This window comes from Heterodontus francisci, chromosome 22, assembly GCF_036365525.1.
Source record: "Heterodontus francisci isolate sHetFra1 chromosome 22, sHetFra1.hap1, whole genome shotgun sequence".
Lineage (NCBI taxonomy): Eukaryota > Metazoa > Chordata > Chondrichthyes > Heterodontiformes > Heterodontidae > Heterodontus > Heterodontus francisci.
The window spans coordinates 43,103,461-43,126,061 of NC_090392.1; the positions used below are offsets into that span (position 1 = coordinate 43,103,461).

At 43.9% G+C, this 22,601-nt stretch overlaps 1 protein-coding gene across 8 annotated transcripts in view; it reads left to right on the top strand.

The window, feature by feature from the left end:
* Positions 1-22,601, top strand: part of arhgap32b (Rho GTPase activating protein 32b) — a 645,931-nt gene that overhangs the window by 189,627 nt on the left and 433,703 nt on the right. For 6 of the 8 annotated variants that reach the window (XM_068053769.1, XM_068053766.1, XM_068053771.1 and 3 more), the window contains exon 2: positions 6,235-6,300. The exons of the other annotated variants lie outside the window; for them this stretch is intronic. In XM_068053769.1, coding sequence (XP_067909870.1) covers positions 6,254-6,300 — 47 coding nt within the window. In that variant the 5' untranslated portion in view covers positions 6,235-6,253. The remainder of the gene's footprint in view (positions 1-6,234; positions 6,301-22,601) is intronic. 8 annotated transcript variants of the gene reach the window in all.

Here is a 22,601-nt window from a genome sequence, read left to right on the forward strand (position 1 = left end):
GCTCTGGAAGTGGTTCAAGAGTTCACCTACCTAGGCTCAACTATCACCAGTAACCTGTCTCTAGATGCAGAAATCAACAAGCGCATGGGAAAGGCTTCCACTGCTATGTCCAGACTGGCCAAGAGAGTGTGGGAAAATGGCGCACTGACACGGAACACAAAAGTCCGTGTGTATCAGGCCTGTGTCCTCAGTACTTTGCTCTATGGCAGCGAGGCCTGGACAACGTATGCCAGCCAAGAGCGACGTCTCAATTCATTCCATCTTCGCTGCCTCCGGAGAATACTTGGCATCAGGTGGCAGGACCGTATCTCCAACACAGAAGTCCTCGAGGCAGCCAACATCCCCAGCTTATACACACTACTGAGTCAGCGGCGCTCGAGATGGCTTGGCCATGTGAGCCGCATGGAAGATGGCAGGATCCCCAAAGACACATTGTACAGCGAGCTCGCCACTGGTATCAGACCCACTGGCCGTCCACGTCTCCGCTTTAAAGAAGTCTGCAAACGCGACATGAAATCCTGTGACATTGATCACAAGTCGTGGGAGTCAGTTGCCAGCGTTCGCCAGAGCTGGCGGGCAGCCATAAAGACAGGGCTAAAATGTGACGAGTCGAAGAGACTTAGTAGTTGGCAGGAAAAAAGACAGAGGCGCAAGGGGAGAGCCAACTGTGCAACAGCCCCGACAAATAAATTTCTCTGCAGCACCTGTGGAAGAGCCTGTCACTCTAGAATTGGCCTTTATAGCCACTCCAGGCGCTGCTTCACAAACCACTGACCACCTCCAGGCGCGTATCCATTGTCTCTCGAGATAAGGAGGCCCAAAAGATCAGCAAAGAGGTGTGCTGTTGATTTGGGTCGTATGACATCTCATTGTGTCCTTGACTGGACATTTTGGTTATTGAGTGAAAGGGCTGTCCAGAATTTTCTAAGGTAAACCAGATGGTAAAAGTCTGTTTTCTAAATAAAAGTCTGTTATTTTTGACATAAAATAATTAATTATTGAGGCTATTAAGGTATTTTAATGTACTTCATTGGAGAAAATCAGAACGTCAGCTCTGCTCCTACCTTTGCCTTGCCCCAAGTTTGCAGCTGTGGCAAGTCTTTGTTTATTAAGATGAGGGTTATCAGTGCCAGGAATAAAATGTTCCCAGTTTTTCAACCCAGCATTAGTATCAACCACTCCCAGATCAGGTATAGAGAGATGGTGAAGCAACTGCCTCAGAAAGACATTCTACTTGTGCCAGTGGGGATTTTTCCACCTCTCATACTAGCCCTCATGAGCCTACTGAATGATCGTGTTATTTTAGATGTTTTCTGCTCAGAGTCACTAGGGGACTTGCTTGGACTGCCTTTAGACTCCACAGCAGAAAGGGAGGGAGATTAAAACTATCCCATCAGCCTGGACTCGATTGTAGATTGTAAAAGTAACAGAACAGAATGACCCAATCCAGTCTACAAAAGTTATATAAAATTCTACCGTCAGAACAGCACTTATATGCTTCCTGCTGTTGGGAAAGTCTGACCCTGATCTGCATGAGCATGCAGAAGGATTAAATGTTCCAGTGGGATTGCCATCACTCGAGGATCACGCTGAGGCCTTAAAGTTGGTGAGGACATTAGACAGTGTGCAGTAGAAGCACTAAAGAATTCCATATGCAGGACTGAAATAGAAATTGTTCCAGATTCTATTTTGTGTTCAGAATCTTATTACTAGCCTGTCCTGAGTTAGTTGATCTCAGTAGGTATACTATACTTGCCCTAGGGAGGGAAATTCAGCTAGGGCTCCACTTTCACATCACAATCCAGTGGCCCTGCTGGAAAATGTATTCAGATTTGGTGTAGCTGTGATAGCCTTTATAGTAGCGTGGTCATAATCATATTTTCAAATATTTTTGATTCTGGCAGAATTTTTGGGGGGAGTTGCTGCCGTCAGTGTAACTGTCCAGCAACATCATGAGAACAGGAGGGAGGCAATTAATTCCACCAGGCAGATGGACTTGATCCTACCACTTTCTGATTCAGTTGTGTTGAATTTGGGTCATTGGCTACCTACTGGATTCAACTGCAGCAAGTTCAGGGTGTTGGTTACTGAGTGGATTAAGCAACCACTTGTATTTATTTAGCGTCTTTAATGTAATAAAATGTCCCAAGGTGCATCACAGAGGAATTCTAAAACAAAATATGACACCAAGCCATATACGGCCTAGAAGGAGGCCATTTGGCCTATCAAGTCCATGCTGGCTCTCCGTGACGCAACTCCCCCCACTTGATCCCAAAGCTCTGCAAGTTTATTTCCTTCAAGTGCCCATCCAATTTCCTTTTGAAATCATTGATTGTCTCTGCTTCCACCAGCCTTGTTGGCAGCGAGTTCCAGGTCATTACCACTTGCTGTGTAAAAAAAGTTCTTCACATTCCCCTGCATCTCTTGCCCAGAACTTTCAATCTGTGTCGCCTAGTCCTTGTACCATCAGTTAATGGGAACAGTTTTCCTTGTCTTAGCTTATCTAAGCCTGTCATAATCTGTACACCTCTATCACATCTCCCTTGCTCCAAGGAGAACAATCCCAGCTTTTCCAAGCTAACCTTGTAACTAAAATCCCCCATTCCTGGAACCCTGCACCCTCTCAAGGACCCTCACATCTTTCCTAAAGTGTGGTGACCAGAACAGGATGTGATACTCGGGGCCTAACCAGAACTTTATAAAGGTTCAAACATAACTTCCCTGCTTTGGTACGCAATGCCTGTATTTATGAAACCCAAGATCCCATATGCTTGACTAACCACTCTCTCAATATGTCCTACCACCTTCAAAGATCAGTGCACATGCACCCCCAGGTCCCTCTGTTCCTGCACACGCTTTAGAACTGTGCCATTAATTCTGTATTGCCTCACCCTATCCCTCCTGCCAAAATGCATCACCGAGGGCAGATGGCTGAAAGCTTGATCAAATAGATAGGTTTTAAGGTGCGTTGTAAAGGAGGAAAGCGAGGTAGAGAACCAGAGAGGTTTAGGGAGGGAATTCCAGAGCGGGCCGAGGCAGCTGAAGACGTGGCTGTCAGTGGTAGAGCGATTAAGATCGGGGATCCTCAAGAGGCTGTAATTGGAGGAACGCAGAACTCTTGGAGGGCTGTGGGGCTGAAGGAGGTTGCAGACATAGAGTGGGGCAAGGCCATGGAGGGATTTGAAAAGGATGAGAATTTTAAAATCAAGGTGTTGCTTAACTGGGAGACAAAGTAGGACAGCGAGCACAGGGGTGATGGGTGAATGGGACTTGGTGTTAGTTAGGACACAGGCAACAGAGTTTTAGATGACCTCAAGTTTACAGTGGGTAGAAAGTGGGTGGTTGGTTGGGAGTGCATTGGAATAGTCATGCCTAGAGGTAACAACGACATGGATGAGGGTTTTGGCAGCAATTAAGCTGAGGCAGGGGTGGAATCTGGATATGTTATGGAGGTGCAAGTGGACGGGCTTGATGATGGAGGGGATACATGTTTGGAAACTCAGCTCGGGGTGAAATACAACACCAGGATTGCAACCGCCCTGGTTCTACCTCAGGCAGTTGCCAGGGAGTGGGATGGAGTCGATGGCTATGAAATGGAGTTTGTGGTGGAGAACAGAGACAGTAGTTGCTGTCTTTCCAATATTTGGTTGGAGGAAATTTCTGCTCAGCCAGTACTGGATATCAGACAAACAGCATGACAAATTAGAAACAGTGGATGGGTCAAAGGAGGGTGGTGGTGAAGTAGAGTTGGTTGTCTTCAGCGGAAATGTGGAAAATGATATGTTTTTGGTGACGTTGCAATGGGGTAGCATGTAAATTGAGGAGTAGGATTGGGCCAAAGATAGATCCTTGGGCATTCCAGAGGTAGTGGTGCGGGACTAAGAGAAGCCATTGCAGGTGAATCTCTGGTTCCAACTGGATAGATAAGAATGGAAGAGCAAAATACTGCAAAGGCTAGAAAACTAAAAGAAAAAGAAAATGCTCAGCAGGTCAGGCAGCAACTGTGGAGAGAGAAACAGAGTTAACGTGTCAGGTTGATGACGTATCATCCGATAAGAGTGGAGCCAGGTGAGGGCAGCCTCACCCAGCTGGATGACAGAGGTGAGGCATTGGAGAATAGTGTGGTTAATCATGTCAAAGGTTGCAGACAGTTGAAAAGGATGAGAAGGGATAGTTTACCATGGTCACGTGCACACAGGATGCCATTTGTGCCTTTGATTCAGGTTGTTTTAGTATTGTGATGGGATGGAAAACAGATTGGAGTAATTCAGACATGGAGTTGTGGACAGATGGGATTGGATTTGGGAGGTGACAGCATGTTTAAGGACTTTGGAGAAGAAGGGGAGCTTGGAGCTGGGACAGTAGTTAACAAGAACAGAATGATCAAAAGTGAGTTTTTGAGGGAGGGGACAGGACCTGAGGAGAGAAAACTGTTTACGAAAACAGGTAACACTAATGCCCACCACTTCCATGGAGCCTTTCATTTGAATGTAATATTTCTGGGACCCGCAAACACCAGCATTCAAAACTAGTTTTAGTGAATTCAACTTATTTGGTTCGAAATTCCCACCATTTGTAAGACTTGATTATTGGGAGCCTGGATACGAAAACAGGTCCTTAGCAATATAAAAGGAACTTTTATTGGTTATATACATGATCAGTGTAAAATCAGGCCTGGACTCGCCAGAGGAACAATGCAGTTCTGGAAAAAATGGAACTAATTGAAATGATCAATGCAGGTTTGGTCTGCAGATTATTCATTAATTTAAAGCGCTGTGTTTCAATTTGGAGATTCGTGACACTGGATGAATAGCTACCTTTGTTCCAACAAAGAGAATCTATTATCAAACTATTTGTACATGGTTGAGCTGCTTCTGGTTAAGGCTGCCCTTTGCTTTTGCCCTACAAATAGTCTGGGAACTATTAGAATGCCTTACACCTGTAAAATCTTTACTTGAGGGAACTGAGATTGTGTTTGTGCTGGCCTGACAGTTCCTGCAATTTCCACAAACCTCAGTCTGGAAGACACAGTTCTAAATATTTCCTTTCAATGTGGAATTGGTATTGACTTATTGATTTGTTGCAATGTGTCCTGACAGTGGATTAGTATGGATTGTATCTGTTTACCTTCATCACCTGTTCCAGATCTCAGCTATATCCTGGGGGATTTCAGGCAGAGGCACTCCATCTGGAAGGGAAGGGAGTTTGAATGCAATTAATATGAGGCTATGCTCCCGCACCTCCTAGTGGCTAGCTCCAGACTGGGCACAGGTTGGCTGCTCACCCTCTCACTCGTGCAATGATGCATGAAGTGGAATAAACAAATAATGTAAAGATAAGGGGAGGATGAGAAGGTATGAAATGACTTGAGGTTAGTCAGGGTGCTGCTCCCTCATTGTTGGTCTAGTATTATTTGGTGATTCTGTCTTATGGAGCTTGTTAGCTCAGTGCAGAGTGAGATGAATGGCTTTATTTGGATTGGGGATGTGGGGGTTGGGGGCTGGTGTGGTGATGGGAAAAGGAATGGAAGGCATGGGGTGGAGGAGCACCTGGTGAGAGAGGAAGTGAGACAGTGGCGTAAGGTATAATGGCAGAGGATTGGCAGGAGATATGTTGCCTGTTTGTGGGGAGTGTAGGTTTGAACAGTATCTGGAGTTACCCATGCCACTTCACTGAGGAAGATGGAATTATTAGTCCCTGGGGGATCGGGAAGACCTGTGTTTGTGGCAGCAGCTTGTGGTAATTCAACAACTGTTTGATGACAATGCAGGAAGTAGAAGATTACAAAATATGTACCAAACTGTCAAAGCAACACGTTCACAAAGTAAAGCTGGCTAGTGACTCAGTGCAGAGGGGAAGGCTCACTCAACGCTGATTGATGGTGGGTGTTTCCTATCAGTGGGCTTCTACTGAAACTTCAAAATGATCAAACCGATTGTCAGAATGGGCAGATCTTGCTTGGTTGGACACCTTGTAATGATTCAAGGCTGTAGAGTTTCACTTGCAGTGCTTTACCTAGTTGTTGCATGTGGGGAAGGCACTGGCAGGACACTGTGCTGAATGGTTTAGAGTGGAAGCTTTAGAGAAGCTGGCAACTAAAAATCACTTCACCAACAAGATTTTAAATTATGTACCTTAGCTTGATTTATCAAACGTTTCTGATATTGGAATAAAATACTGGTAGTGCCTATTGCTATGTGACTAATAGTGTTCTCTCTCTCTGTTGTTTCTCAGGCTATTGCTGCAGTGTGTCATGGAGAGCGCTGCTGGAGCTGGAAGGGCTGCAGATGATTTTGTGAGGTGAGTCCAAGTCCTTGATTTGCAGAGCTTTCAAAAATAGCCTCTTTAACAATAGCTAAAAGAATGTAAAACAGAAGGGAATGAATCCCACAAGATGATGCACCCCTTATTGATGAAGTGCTGCAGAGGAGCTGCTGTGCAAATGCAGGAGACGGTGCTGTTTGACAGCGTGGGTGGCTCTGCTGCAGGGGAGGAACATTGGGCAGCAACTAAAAATTGTTTCAAATGGAAAGCTGGGGGAAGTTGCAGGGAAAAACCATTGCCTAGACAAAATTGATCATAGATGTAGAAGGTAGTCAACAGGTTGGTATGGACACATATCCAGAGAAGCATCCATGAACTGGAAACCAGGACTAAGCGGACACTGGGAGATATGAAAGGAGGTATATCTTTAATAAAATGTGTATGCATGAATGCTAGAAGGATGAGAAATGAATTGCCTGAATTGGAGGCTCTTGTAGTGAACTGCAATGCAGTGGGAAATTCAGAAACATGGTTTAATACAGAAGATGGAAATTGATGTAATGTTCAGAGGGATCGAATATGCTTGTTCATTGTGGGAGGACAATATGGAATAGGAATATACAATGAAGGCAGAGCAATGAACGTTGTGAATGAACCAAGACACAAGAGTTTAAATTCCCGACAATGTTCCTCCCAAGTCTTTATTTCTACATCACTGTATTGTAGATTTGCCTGTTCCCAGTCTACTGTCATCCTCTTAGAAGCTGAAAGGGTGCATGGCAACAAGTTCTTGTGTGCATATGTAGAACCATCCATATTTCCAATTGACCCTTAACGATTTCCTCCTACGAATGAGAATGCTGGTGGATACAGCAAGATTCGGGTTCTGTAATTAAAGGCATAGAGTACAAAAGTAAGGAGGTACTTGTGTGGTGCGACTGTTACTTGCCACTTATCAGCCCAAGCCTGAATGTTGTTCAGGTCTTGATGTATGGTACTGAACACTGTGCAATCTTCAGCGAACATCCCTACTGCTGATCTTGGGAAGGATGAAGCAGCTGAAGATGGTCGGGCCTAGAGACACTACCCTGAGAAATTCCTGTAGCAATGTAATGGTACATAGATATTGGCCTCTGACAACCACAGCCGTCTTCTTTTGTGCTAGGTATGACTCCAGCCAATGGAGAGATTTCCCCTTGATTCCCATTGACTGCAATTTTGATAGGGCTCCTTCATGCTACATTTTGTCAAATGCTGCCTTGATGTCACTCTCACCTCACCTTGGGACTTCAGTTCTTTCGTCCATGTTTGGAGCAAGGTTGGCATGAGTTTTAGAGCTGAGTGACCCCGACGGAACCCAAACTGATCGTTGGTGAGCAGGTTATTGCTGAGTAAGTGCTGCTTGATAGCACTATCAATGACATCTTTCATCACTTTGCCGATGATTGACAGTAGACTGATGGGGTGGCAATTGACCAGATTGGATTTGCCCGGCTTTTTTATGGACAGGGCATTCCTGCGCAATTTTCCACATTGTTGTGCAGATGCCAGTGTTGTAGCTGTACTGGAACAGCTTGGCTGGGGCCGCAGCTAGTTCTGGAACATAGTTCTACAGAAAGCATATGGGGGGATGATGCCCTAATGGGAAACTATTGTTCTGAAGAGATGCTTCAAATAATGGGACTTTCTCAGTAAAACAAAGAGGGTTAAAAGGAGAATTAATAGAAGTTTTAAAAATTACGAACAGTAAATGGAAAGACAGTTATCTCTGATAGGATCAGTGATGAAGTGTTATCAATTTAAAATTGAGGAGAAATTTCTTCACATGGAAGTTTGTTGGAGCATGCTTTGCCAGAGGGAATTACTGAGGCAGAGACCACTGCATCATTTAAGAGAAAATGAATAAATATTTGAAGTAGAGGAAGATGCAAGGCTATGTTGACAGAGCAGGATTGTAGGATTAGTTTTAGACAGTGCTAGCAAAGTTGGTACAGAGACAATGGGCTGAATGGCCTCCTGTGCTGTAAACTTCTATGGTTCTAATTATCCAATAGTGTTCTGTTGAATTGCCTGTCACAGGGAAGTTGTGGCTCTGTGATCACACACAGTTAGGTTGTGTCATTGTACTGGATTACCAGAGGCTATAGGATGTGTGTGTGCTGTCTTATGCAGTCAGTGCTGCAAGCCAATCATGCTAAAAATGATAGAAATCTTAGACAGTTTACCATCTGTGATTTCAAGCAAATGCTTCTGAACTTCAGTGTAGAGCGTATGTCGGATTTCAGCAGCACTTAGGACGCTGTAAACATATATTCTGTTGTTTTATTAGATCAAATTTTGAAATATTGCTGATAGCAAATTTAAATGTAAGTTATGAGACAGCTTTTAGTTATTTTGAGTTTTATAAAGGCGAAAGCTGTAGTGGATATTAAATACTGTCGCTCGGATACTGTAATGGAGAGTAAACTGGATTAGAGTTTTGGTTTAAATATTTATATATGCTAAGTGTGGAGAATTCTATATAAATAGAATGGTGTGGAATGAAAACAAACATTCACATAACTGAGGGAACAGCTCTCCAAGCACCAGGAAATGGGAGTTAGTGAAACCACTAATGGAGTGTGAGGCTTTGGCCGAGGCTTTTGGCAGCTGCTGTTGTCATCTCCAGTGTTGTCCTTGCAGTGGTCTCTATGTGGGCATAAGCAAACCCAGGTTTTCGTAAGGAAATCTGGCTTCCTTTAAAGATCCTTTTAGCTTATGGTTTGTTGTATCTCCAGCACCAAAATTATGACATTGCATCATTATACTGTAAATTTGTCGCTTGCTAGTCTACTGTCGCCCTCTTGGAAACTAAAAGGCTGCATGGAAACTAGTTCTTGTCTGCATGTGTGGAACCATCCATAACTTCCAATTGACCTTTATAGATTTCCTCCTACAATCTGTGTGCATTTTTTGAACTAAATAAGATCTGTTGTGGGTGGTGTCCAATGAAAATTTGCTTAGTCACTTTTGGAGAAAACAAAATCTGTTAACTCTTCTCCGCAAATTTCTCTGACATCGCAGTAAAAACTCAGCTGGTGGAATGAGGCACCTGATGAGCCTGGGAATTACTGCTTTGCTGGTTCTGTATTTCTTTACAAGGCATGGTGCTTGCATTCTGACAAAGAATGCAGACAAAGAACCAGCTCGGGTGCTTTTTGAACTGGAGGACGATGCAGTTGATTGGCAGCAGGTTGCGAGTCTCACGGTAAAAATGGGTCCTTGTAGCCATCGACTATGTGGAGCTCGGGCCATTAATGTTTAGGAATGTCCTGTAAAGCATAGGGGAAATATGCATATACAGTCGATGGAACTTCAATATAGTATGGCTTCCTTAAGATCTAACTGAGGCCTGAAGTGTTCCTGGAGTAGATGACACCAACACACACTTCTGCTTAGCTGTTGAAGCTATTTTTTTTTGCTGGCAGCAAATTTAAATTAAGTGAATTTTGTTTCTTGGTTTGTAAGCAATCAGAAGCATATTGTGAAATCTTGCAATAATTAGAATTCTGCCACCTTGGAGTGGTTTTCAGAAAATAAAAAAATTGAACCTGTGCTGGTTCGATAGTTGCATTGAAGAATTGAGGCCAACTTTAATGAATGCAGAATTTGAACCTGTAAAGTATTACCTTACAGCATTTGAAGAAAGGCTGGGGAATTCATTCATGTTGGTGGGATATGTTGGCTGCCTTTGATGTACGTGGGTAGATGAGATATTTAATCATTCCGTTAGGGTGAAGATAAGATGACAGAAGGGAGCTGGTTCACAGTTGGACTGAGAGGGATCCTGCTGAGACCTCATTAATACTGCACTTCCTCCGTCACCAAGGAAGATAGCAAAGCTATAACTAACGGCTTGAGTCAGATATGCAAATAATCCATACCAGTTAGAATTCTCAGTGTCTGTGGGCTGACTCCTCCCCTGTCTCCTCCACCCTCACCTCCAACAATAAGTGTGAGGAGCTCATGGACTTCTTGGTCACGAAAAGACCATCCACTCAGCTGCCTCTGTTGCGTTCCCCCCCGCCCCCCCCCCCCCTCCCTTCCACTAGCCCACCTGGCTTCCTACAATTCTGCCCCCTGCCCCAGCCCTGAACTCTTATCTTTTTCTAGTTTCTCACCTATCTCCCCTCATACCCACTATGAGCTCATCTTGTCCATGATACCCATCTCATGTTCCCTCGATCATATTCCCACCAAACTGATGGTAATCCAACTTCCTCTCCTAGTCCCCATGTTAACCGATATTGTAAACTGTTCTTTCTTCAGGTGTTGTCCCCTTCTTTAAGTCTGCCGTCACCACCCTCTCAAAAAAAAATGCTTGACTCCATTGCCCTTGCAAACAACTGTTCCATCTCCAACATGCCTTTCCTCTCCAAATTCCTTGAACATGTTGTCCTCTTCCAAATCAGTTCTCATCTTTCCCGGAATTCCACGTTTGAATCCCACCAGATCTCTGGCCATGCCACAGTACCGAAACAGCACTTACCATATCACAGTCACAAATGATATCCTATGTGACTGTGAAAAAGGTAAACTTTTCCTCCTTGTCCTTCTGAACCTGTCTGCAGCCTTTGAAAGAGTTGACCACACCATCCTCCTCCATCCCTCTCCACTGTTGTCCAGCTGCGTGGGACTGCTGTCACCTGTTTCCATTCTTAACTATCTAATCGTAGCCTGAGAATCACCTGCAATAGCTCTTCCGCTTCCTGCACTGTTACCTCTTGTGTTCCCTAAGGATCTATCCTTGGCCCCCCTCCTATTTCTCATCTACATGCTGCCCTTCGGCGACCTCATCCGAAAGCACAGCATTAGTTTTCATATGTATGCTGACAACATTCAGCTCTACCTCACCACCACTTCTCTTGACTCCTTCACTGTTGCTATAATATTAGACTGCTTATCCGACATCCGGTCTTGGAGGAGTAGAAATTTCCTCCAATTAAATATTGGGAAGACTGAAGCCATTGTTTTCGGTCCCCTCTTCGTACTCTATTCCCTAGCTACTGGCTCCATCCCTCTCCCCGGCAATACTCTGACATTAAGCCAGTCTGTTCACAACCTTGGTGTTACATTTGACCCTGCGATGAGCTTCTGACCTCATATTCGTGCCATCACTAACCGCCTGTTTTCACCTTCATGACATCACTTGTCTCAGCTCATCTGCCGCTGAAACCCTCATTCATGCTTTCATTACCTCTAGACTTGACTATTCCAATGCACTTCCGGCTGGTTTTTCACATTCTACTTTCTGTAAACTTGAGGTCATCTAAAATTGTGCTGCCCATGTTTAAATCCCATTCCCCTATCACCCCTGTGCTTGCTGATCTATATTGTCTCCCGGTCAAGCAACGTCTTGATTTTAAATTTCTCATCCCTGTTTTAGGATCCCTCCATGGCCTCATTCCAACCTATCTCTGTATTCTCCTTCATACCCATAACCCTCCAAGATATCTACACTTTTCTAATTCTGGCCTCTTGTGCATCCCTGATTTTAATTGGTTGCCTAGGCTGCAAGCTCTGGATTACCCTCTGTACACCTCTCTGCCTCTGAACCTCATTTTCCTCCTTTTAAACCACTCCTTAAAACCTATCTCTTCAACCAAGGTTTTGGTCATCTGACCTAATATCTCCTTTTGTTGCCAGGTGTCATATTTTGTTTTATAATGCTCCTGTGAAATGCCTTGGGACATTTTATCATATTAAAAGCATTATATAAATAAAAGTTGTTATTGGCTTATTCTCTGTTGACATCATATGGTCAAATCTCATGATTGCACATGGCAACGAACAGTGATGCTTACTCGGGAATTATGATTTATTTATGGTTTGAGTTGCATCTCTGATCTGGAGTGGTGAGTTATGGATTTTATGAGGAAGCTTTTTTTGGCTTCTGGTACTTTGGAACTTGTCTTGGCAGAAACACAATATATTCTGGGTATTTTGATGGTCTGTGTTGGCAGGTGAAACATTCTGAGATGATGGCTGGCAGACCCATTTATATATGATGTTTGGATTGCGTGCATTGTGACTTGATGCTCGGCATCGCCTTGTTTGCTTTTCAGCACTGCTGCTGAAGTTGGGCTGATTGTGAGTATGAGTATTGTAATGTGAATGTAGCATTGTAGTGGGGCCACATTCTCTTGGAGGCCATTTAGAGGAATATGTCGTTTTGTGCCCCATCCTATTTTATCTTCTTTTGTAACTTGTAGCCCTCTGTTGTCTCCATACTTGAGAAAATGCCAAGTTTATTTGGGAGACCTAATTGAGCCATTTTATTTTACAATGAAAGCAGTTCAGTTTCTTGTATAGCTGTGCTTTGACTAGGGAAGTTCATGTATGCAGAACCTTGACAATCTTCGTAATGGTTGAAAAAATTGGACACTTAAAACTATTAAAGCATTTAAAAAATATACATATCAACTGATTTTTTAGGGACATCATCCTATTTGGCTGCATCTAGGCCTTTTCTGAGATACAGCACATTTGAAGTTAAAGGGAGGAAGTTCTCTGATAGGCTGTGTAGATATGAGTGTGGTGTTTTTTTAAGGAGTAGCTCCTTGATGCAGAAGCATTAGAGTATGGATTTTCACAGAGAAGCTCTGTAATGCAAGTAGATTATAGTATGCTATTGGAAGATTGGGACTGTTAAGAACTAGAGGTTTACAGCACAGAAAGAACTTGCATTTATAGTGTCTCAGGATGTCCCAAAGTGCTCTACAGCCGATGAAATATCTTTGAAGTGTAGATACTGCTATTATGTTAATAATCGATGGCAACCAGTGAGATAATGACCTGAAATAATGGGTAGGAAACCAGGATAACTGCCCTGATCATCTTAGAATAGTAGCATGAAATCTTTCATACCCACCTGAGAGGGCCGATGGGACCTTGCCTTACTGTTTTATCTGAGCTGGTATCTTTCAGATAATGCAACACACCCTCAGTACTGCACTGAAGTGTCAGCCCAGTCGATGTGTTAGTGGAACCCATGATCTTCTGAATCAGAAGCTAGAGTGCTGCCACTGAGCCAAGGTTGATGAACAGAAGGAAGCCATTCGCCTCATCATGACTGTGCTGGCACTTTGCTGCCATATCCAAAACTGAAACCACTCTCCATAGTCTTGTATCTTTCGCTTCAAATATTTATCCAATTTTTCTTAAAAGATGCTTTGATCTCTGCTTCAGCCAAAGCATTCCATGCTCCAACAGCCCTCTTCATAAGTTTTGGCTAACCTCCCTCCATCTGAAGCAGTCTGTGCTCACATGCAGCAAGACCTGGACAACATTCAGGCTTGGGCTCGAAAGTGGCAAGTAACATTCGCGCCACACAAATGCCAGGCAATGATCATCTCCAGTAATAGAATCTAACTATCACCCCCATGATGTTCACTGGCATTACCGTTGCCAAATTCCCCACCATCAATATCCTGTGGGTTAGCATTGACCGGAAACCTAACTGGACCAGCCATATAAATATCATGGATACAAGAGCTGGTCAGAAACTGGGAATTCTGCAGTGAACAACTCGCCTCACCGTCACCCGTACCCACCTCCCGACTCCCCAAAGCCAGTCCACCGTCTACAAGGCACATGTCAGGAGAGTGATGGAGTACTGTCCACTTGCTTGGATGAGTGCAGCTCCACCAACAAAGTCAAGAAGCTTGACACCATCCAGGACAAAGCTGCCCACTTGATTGGCACCCCATCCACCTTCCAGAACCCACGACCTGTACCACCTAGAAGGTCAAGGGCAGCAGATGCATGGGAGCACTGCGAGCCTGCAAGTTCCCCTCCAAGCTACACATCATTCTGACTTGGAATTATATTGCTTTTTCTTCACTGTCACTGGGTCAAAATCCTGGAACTTGCTCCCAACAGGACTGTGGGTGTACCAACACCACATGGCTTGCAGTGATTCAAGAAGGTGTCTCACCACCACCTTCTCAAGGGCAATTTGGGATGGGCAATAAATGCTGGCCTAGCCAGTGATGCTCATATTCCAAGAATGAATAAAGGAAAAATCTTTTAGTGATCATTTTAAATTAGGACCCCTTGTCATTGACCTGAGGGAGTAGTCTTTCCCTATTCACTTCATTTTAAAACCTCTACTGATTCTACTCTGTGGACCATCCCTTCTCCCGCCCCCATCCTTTCTCCCTACCCCATCTCGCCACCCCACTCCAATCTCTTTCCCCCCAGTCCCCAGATCTCTGAGTTGACCTTTCTATGTGCCAATTCTTAATTGTCTGTGGTGCCCAATACTATATGCGTGGCCACAGCTGGGGAAGTGTGATATTGCACACTGCCATGACAGGTGTAGGGTGATACTGTACACTGCTATGGCTGGGTAAGTGTGATATTAAACACTGCCACACCTGGGATAGGATGATATGACACACTGCCATGGCTGGAACGTGTGAGATTGTACACTGCTATGGCTGGGGTCGGGTGATATTATACACAGCCACGGCTCGGTAAGGTGATATTATACACTGCAGCAGCTGGGGTAGAGTGAGATTATACATGACCGCAGCTGGGGTAGCGTGAGATTATGCATGGCTGCAGCTGGGTTAACGTGAGATTGTGCATGGCTGCAGCTGGGGTAACGTGAGATTGTGCATGGCTGCAGCTGGGGTAACGTGAGATTGTGCATGGCTGCAGCTGGGGTAGCGTGAGATCATGCATGGCTGCAGCTGGGGTAGCGTGAGATCATGCATGGCTGCAACTGGGGTAGCGTGAGATCATGCATGGCTGCAGCTGGGGTAACGTGAGATCATGCATGGCTGCAGCTGGGGTAATGTGAGATTATGCATGACCGCAGCTGGGGTAGCGTGAGATCATGCATGGCTGCAGCTGGGGTGATGTGAGATTATGCATGGCTGCAGCTGGGGTAGCGTGAGATCATGCATGGCTGCAGCTGGGGTAATGTGAGATTGTGCATGACCGCAGCTGGGGTAGCGTGAGATCATGCATGGCTGCAGCTGGGGTAATGTGAGATTATGCATGACCGCAGCTGGGGTAGCGTGAGATCATGCATGGCTGCAGCTGGGGTAATGTGAGATTATGCATGACCGCAGCTGGGGTAGCGTGAGATCATGCATGGCTGCAGCTGGGGTAATGTGAGATAATGCATGGCTGCAGCTGGGGTAGCGTGAGATCATGCATGGCTGCAGCTGGGGTAATGTGAGATTATGCATGACCGCAGCTGGGGTAGCGTGAGATCATGCATGGCTGCAGCTGGGGTAATGTGAGATTATGCATGACCGCAGCTGGGGTAGCATGAGATTATGCATGGCTGCAGCTGGGGTAATGTGAGATTATGCATGACCGCAGCTGGGGTAGCGTGAGATTATGCATGGCTGCAGCTGGGGTAATGTGAGATTATGCATGACTGCAGCTCGAGTAGTATGAGATTATGCATGACTGCAGCTCGAGTAGTGTGAGATTATACACGACTGCAGCTCGAGTAGTGTGAGATTATACACGACCGCAGCTGGGGTAGAATGATATTATAGATGGCAAAGCTGGGGTCAATGAGTTGTTAAGTACCTGGTCACTGTCAGACGTTAATATGCACAGTATCAGCTGCCGGCAGTGGCTATTACTTACCTTGGGGCACTGGATCTTCCAGTTCTTGATAGTTCAGGTTTTTGTTTTGGATTTGAGAGTGTGGAGGAGAAGAACAGCTGGCAGAAAATGTTGAAGCTAAGATATGGTTAGGATATTCTGATATTGTCATGTGCGTGTTACCTCATCAGAGTAATGTTCAGTGTTGCTGAATCCACTCGGCACTAAAAACAGAGCAAATTCAGCTGTGTTCTGTTCCAGAGCTGCTTCCATTGTATTATAAATAGGCCATTAGAGACCAATGATGCTGAGTGCAAAGGCCTTTTAATGATGCCAAGATGACTGCAAGATTTGTCGGTCTGACACCTTTGCCTTTAACAAATGGTTGAATCAGAGTTGATCACCCAGCTCAGCGTCGATGTTGCAGTTACCCACTTGCTGTTGAAGGAAATCCAATTGAAGAATGTTATATAATAATCAGATTCAGAAAGGACTTGTTTTTGTCAGGCAAACTTGAAAACTATTCACCTGCCAGCGCCTGATATCTAAACTGTTTAAGCCTGTGGTGAATTGTAACCCTGGTATTCTTTTACTTAAAATGGTTGGTATGGTGTCTGGGCAGTTCAACTACAGTATCTTTTCCCAGTACCTGAATGGGGCATTTCCCTTGCACAACTCTGAACTTCGGCCCTCTTGTTTTGCTGCCTTGGCTTATATGCAAGTTTTAAAAATTCTCATAGAGTCATAATTTTACAGCACAGAAACAGGCCCTTCGGCCCAACGCGTCTGCGACGACCATCAAGCACCCATCCAATCTAATCCCATTTTCTCGCACTTGGCCTTAGCCTTGCACGCTATGGCATTTCAAGTGCTCATCTAAATACAAATTGTGTTTATTTCGTGTGTAAAGTAACACCTGTGAGCGAGAAACCAAAGCTTGTTATTCTCAAAACTCTTCCTTCTAATACTAACAGCCTTTTTGCCTGCAGTGCTTTGAACTTAGGGCCTGAATCGCTCCTTTATGTTCTGCCAAAATCATACACAGTACTCTGGGTGCAGCATAACTAATGCACTGTACATAATTAACGAAAAGGAAAAATTCTCCTTTTTCTCATCTGGATATTGCTCCTTGGTGACATCAGCTAAAACCATGGGGTCATCTTCAACTTGAATGTCCACGACACCCAGCTCTGACTCTGCACCACCTCTAATTCTCCACCTCCTCTTTTGACCCCTTTTTTGCCTTCGTGTTGTCACTGCATGCCCAACTTTCAGTCTTGGATGTATTAGAAATTCCTCCAGCTAAACATGAGAAAGATCAAAGCAATTGCTTTTGGCCCCTGCCACAATCTTAATATCCTTCTCACCAACTGCACCCCTTTTCCAATTATCTCAGGCTGAAACCACATTCTTGATATCCTCTTCGATCCTGCGCTGAGCTTTTGACTTAATCCTGTCCATCTTAAAGACCACCTAATTCCACCTCACTCATATTGTTAACCCCCATTCCTACATCAGCCATTTGTTGCTGAAATCCTTAATTATGTCTTTGTTGATAGTTCCATTGCTGTCTTGTTGGCAAGCCATCCACCATGCTTCGTAAACCCTATAACCTTTCTTCCCCATATTCTTCATTCCTGACTCTGGCTGCATGTACATCCCCTGTTTCCTTTACCACACAATTGGTAACTGTGCTTTCAGCCACCTGGATCCCCATTCAGAAATTGTTCTGCATCTCCACCTTTAAGATCCTTCTTAAAACTCATTCTTTGACTAAGCATTGTGTACCTCACAGAATCAAAAGAAATGGATACTCAGCCAAAGTGTGAGACTTTTCTGCCTCTGAAGTGTGCTAAGATGTCGTTGGCCTTGTTCCACAAATAGCAATGCATGAATCACCAGCTCATCCCTTTTGATGATGATGTTTGATGGCCAAGACACTGGAAGAACTTCCTGCTCTTTTATGTTGACATGTACAGGTGGATGTTTTAACATTTCATTTTAAGGACTTCATCTCAGACAATGCAGTACTTCCTTCATGCTGCAATGAAGTGTCATCCTGGATTATGGCACTAATCCTGGAGTGTGATTTAACTGACAACTTTCTGACTGAGTCACAAGTGCTAGCACTTGTGGATCAAAAGCAAAAGGGGCCCCAAAATTGATGCTGGGCACACAACATCACCCCAACTCATACCAGCTGCTGCTTAAAGGTATGCTATATCACGAGAGCTTTGCAGCATCCACTTGGGCTGTTATTCTCTCCAAATAAATTCATGTTGTGGAATAAGAGCAATAATGTCTTACCAAGTTTACCTTTCAGTCATCTAACATTGCTTCTAATGGTTGGTTCCATTATTTTGCCAGCTTCTGATGCAAGACGGATGAGTCTGCACTTCCTAGCATTTGTTATGTACTTATTCTGTATGCCCTAAAGGTCTTCCATTTGTCCTGAACTGAAGTTTTTGATTAGATTAGATTAGAGATACAGCACTGAAACAGGCCCTTCGGCCCACCGAGTCTGTGCCGACCATCAACCACCCATTTATACTAATCCTACACTAATCCCATATTCCTACCAAACATCCCCATCTGTCCCTATATTTCCCTACCACCTACCTATACTAGTGACAATTTATTATGGCCAATTTACCTACCAATCTGCAAGTCTTTTGGCTTGTGGGAGGAAACCGGAGCACCCGGAGAAAACCCACGCAGACACAGGGAGAACTTGCAAACTCCACACAGGCAGTGCCCAGAATCGAACCCGGGTCCCTGGAGCTGTGAGGCTGCAGTGCCAGCCACTGCGCCACTGTGCCTACGTTACTTCATTTTATCTGTTTAATTGCTTTCTTTATTGACATGAAGTTGGCCCTTTTAAATTTGTGTACCTGACTGTTGATTTATCCTATTTCTTATTAAATTTAATTATATTCTGGTCACTGGTCGCTTGTCATTACCAGTTTGAGTTACCTCTTGTGCCATACATACCTAATGCTCCAAACAGAAAGTAAACATGCATTGCCATTCAGTAGCTCATATCCTACTTGGGGATTCCCAGTTTATATTGGTTCGGTTAGTCTGATCTTTCTGTTTTCACATACTTTGCTTATTGCTTCATAGAGTTATCTGCTCATTGTTTGAAGTCTCGATACATTCCACTTTTCTGCCTTCCATCCCCCATTGTAACCTTGTTTCTCTTCCAAATACGTGCTGTTTTATTCCCCTTATTCAATTACATATTCATTCCCATGCCTTGTTCTTCATACCCATACTTTTGTGTCTCTTATGTAGTACTTCAAAGCTCCAGCTACAGTACATTATTTGGCTCCTTCCTCCCACAACGTCTATCCCCAATCAATTTGGGATGTCATCTCTTCAAAAAAAAACTGTCTGAGCTTGGTCAGTGAAAATTTATCCTTTTGAGCTCATGCTGGCTAGCATTTGGTCATAGAATCGTAGAATGGTTACAGCACAGAAGGGGGCCATTCAATTATTTTTATGCAGGTACTGTTCCATTTCTATTTATTGAAGTTGCATTTCCCACTCTGTGGGTCTACTAAGTGGCAGATTAAGCTGGGTGGGCTGATCACAGGTGGCAAATCCATTTTGATAAGTGGCTATTCTTCATGTGCAATCCTGCACAGTGAGTGTTGATGGCATCATAGCCAAATATGATCCTGTCCTCACCCGATAGCCACATGTGATCACTTTCGAGCAGAAGGCTTTTGATAATCCGGAGTGAGAACCCTGTTTCATTTTCCGCTTATCCCCAGCCTGGTGGCATTGAGATGAATTGTAGCACCTTTCCCATTGCTCTCTCCACTCAACTTAGTTTGCATGGCTCAGTACAACATTATCCTTTATGTTTATCTGTTGAACCATTGGGGAAGCCTTTGCTGATTCATTTTGACTGTTGTTACGACCAGGTGAGAAATGTGTCCAGGGGTCTGTTACTACCCTGGTCTTATTGTAACAGGGTTTTAATTTTAAACACACTGTTTTGAGCTCCCCCTTTGTGAATCCTTGTTCACAGGTTTCCAACTATAAGGCAAAGAAATGAGCACAAACAGGCTTCCTTCGGTTTAAAGGAAAGTGAAATTGATTAAAACTTAGACTTAAGCTCCAATACAGTTGACGCCTACGATATACGATGCAGCCACGCTAGTATGCACATGTGATACACACATGCAAATAGGGACAGAAAAGAAGGGAGGAAAATATAGTAGAGAGGGGTTTGAGGCAATATTAGAAGAGGTTCTTGTTTACTGTGCTTCAAGCTCACTTGATTGTAGGTTGCTGTTCGGGGCCCAGTGTTCTTCTTAAACCTTGTTCACATAGGAGACTTTTCTCTCTTTGAGGTTCACGTGTTTCCACAAGATTCAATTCCGTCGGAAAGAGATAGAGGTAGGCAGGCTGGAGAGGAGATTCTTTTCCAACCGGGAGCACACGGCTTTCTGAGTTCTGATCCTCTGTTGGAAGTTCAAATTCAAAACCTCCAACAGTCAGTCAGTCATGTGACCAAAACTGGTCTGACCACTACTTCTGTGTATTGGGAAAGCAATGACTGGGTCCCCGTTGTTCCAGCACTGTTGGTTACTATGCAAATGTCTTTCCAGTCAGTTTTAAAGTTTTAATGTTCATGTAGCGAAATCGGGCGTGCCCCAGTCTTGGCAGGGGTGGGGTTTGCCTGACACTGTGCATTCGTTGTTCGAAGCATAGTTATCAAGCATCATGATCTTCCTAACCAATGAGCGATGCTTTTTGTTGCCAGATTCAAATCATTGACATTCAATGAAAGAATGACACATTCTGAATGGCCTTAGCCGCAGGTTTTGTTATTCAGGCGTGTGGGTTTTGAAGTATGCAACTGGGATAACTTAACTCAGAAGTATTCCGCAGGGAGCACTGTTTAACCTAGTATCCGATCCCCAATATTAAGAGTCAAAACAGATAACATTCCTATGGCAGTGATCCACACTGAGTTGTCATAGTGATACAGCACTGAAACAGGCCCTTCGGCCCACCGAGTCCGTGCCAACCAACAACCACCCATTTATACTAATCCTACATTAAATCCCATACTCCCTACCACATCCCCACCATTCTCCTACCACCTACCTACACTAGGGGCAATTTACAATGGCCAATTTACCTATCAACCTGCAAGTCTTTGGCTGTGGGAGGAAACTGGAGCACCCGGCGGAAACTCACGCGGTCACAGGGAGAACTTGCAAACTCCACGCAGGCAGTACCCAGAACTGAACCCGGGTCGCTGGAGCTGTGAGGCTGCGGTGCTAACCACTGTGCCGTCCCCAATGTTGGATCTATTGTATAAATACGGTTTGCAAAATGTACCCATGACTTCCAGTGACAGAATACCAGAATACTAACCTCCTGACTGTCCATTTTGGAAATTTTTAACCATCTGGTGTCCAGGGTGAATTCGTTGGATGGAAAACAGCATTTAAACCTGCTGGGGACAATAAAGCTGCTGAATTGCTAAAGTATAATTGTCATCCAGCTCCTCTGCTGCTTGTGGTGCTTTAATTAAGATGGATCACATTCAGAATGGAAGTGAACGGTGTATGATGGTCCTGTCCTCTGTTTTAAGTAACCATGTTATGTGATGGGAATTCTCTTGAGTATATGTGGTTGTTTTTACTTCATTCCAAAGTTATTTTGAAGCTGCTAGAGAACAGGCAGTACTTTAAGGATGATCACAAGGACACATTAAAGATGTAACTCTGTATGAATGGTTGATTCAAGTTTCCAAAGGACTGTTAAATGAAATACATGAAGCTTATTTAAGCCATCCTGAATTTATTTTTCTCTGATGTTTAAATATCAGTTACTCTTCACTGATATATTTAATTACAATTTTCAGGTCCCTGTCTGATTTCCACTTGCGTTTAAACCTGATTATCTTTCCTATTATCTATTAATTACAGCAACATTTGTTTAATGAGATTGGATTGGTTTACATCATTGTCAACAATTCGGTGCTTTGATTTTGCCCTATAAATGGGCATTGACGACACCTTGGATAATTGCTAAATTAACTCAATTTTGCAAGGAATATGCTTCTGGGATTTGCATTCACAGCAAATTAAAATTAAAAATTAAATTAATATTTAAAAACACATCCTTCCTCATTTGTTCAAATTCCAAAGAAGGTTAGGATGTACCACAATCAAGGGACACTGCTCCCTTAAGAAATGCTCTCTGGCACAGTGATCTTTATATTCTGTTATATTGAAGGTCTTGTAAATTAAGTCCTTCATTTTTATTCTCCTGTTGGTTAACTCAATACAAAGGAAATTTCAAACTGGTTGGGTTTGTGATCTCCTACGCTGTGAAGTACTACAGGACGCCGTTACTATCACAAACCTGTAAATGTCCTTTGGAAGTTGGTTGTGAGGTGGATGAGGTAAGAAACGATTGCTGAGTATGTGTGGGATTTAAGGCAATACATATGTAAGTGTCCGTAGCAAAGTGCATCTGAAATACCATCTGGGGTTATAGGTTCTATTTGCATTGCAGGATGGTGTGCATAGCATTCAGATCTATTTCAAAACAACTGAATCAGTGATCATTATTTTCAAGTCACCAACAGCAACCGTTTGCCCGTGTTTCAGGGAAGGTTTATACAGGAAAGTGAGAATAAATTGCTTTGATGGCCTGCATGGGGTGGGCATGAGAAGTTCAGTTAGCTAACCCATTGATGG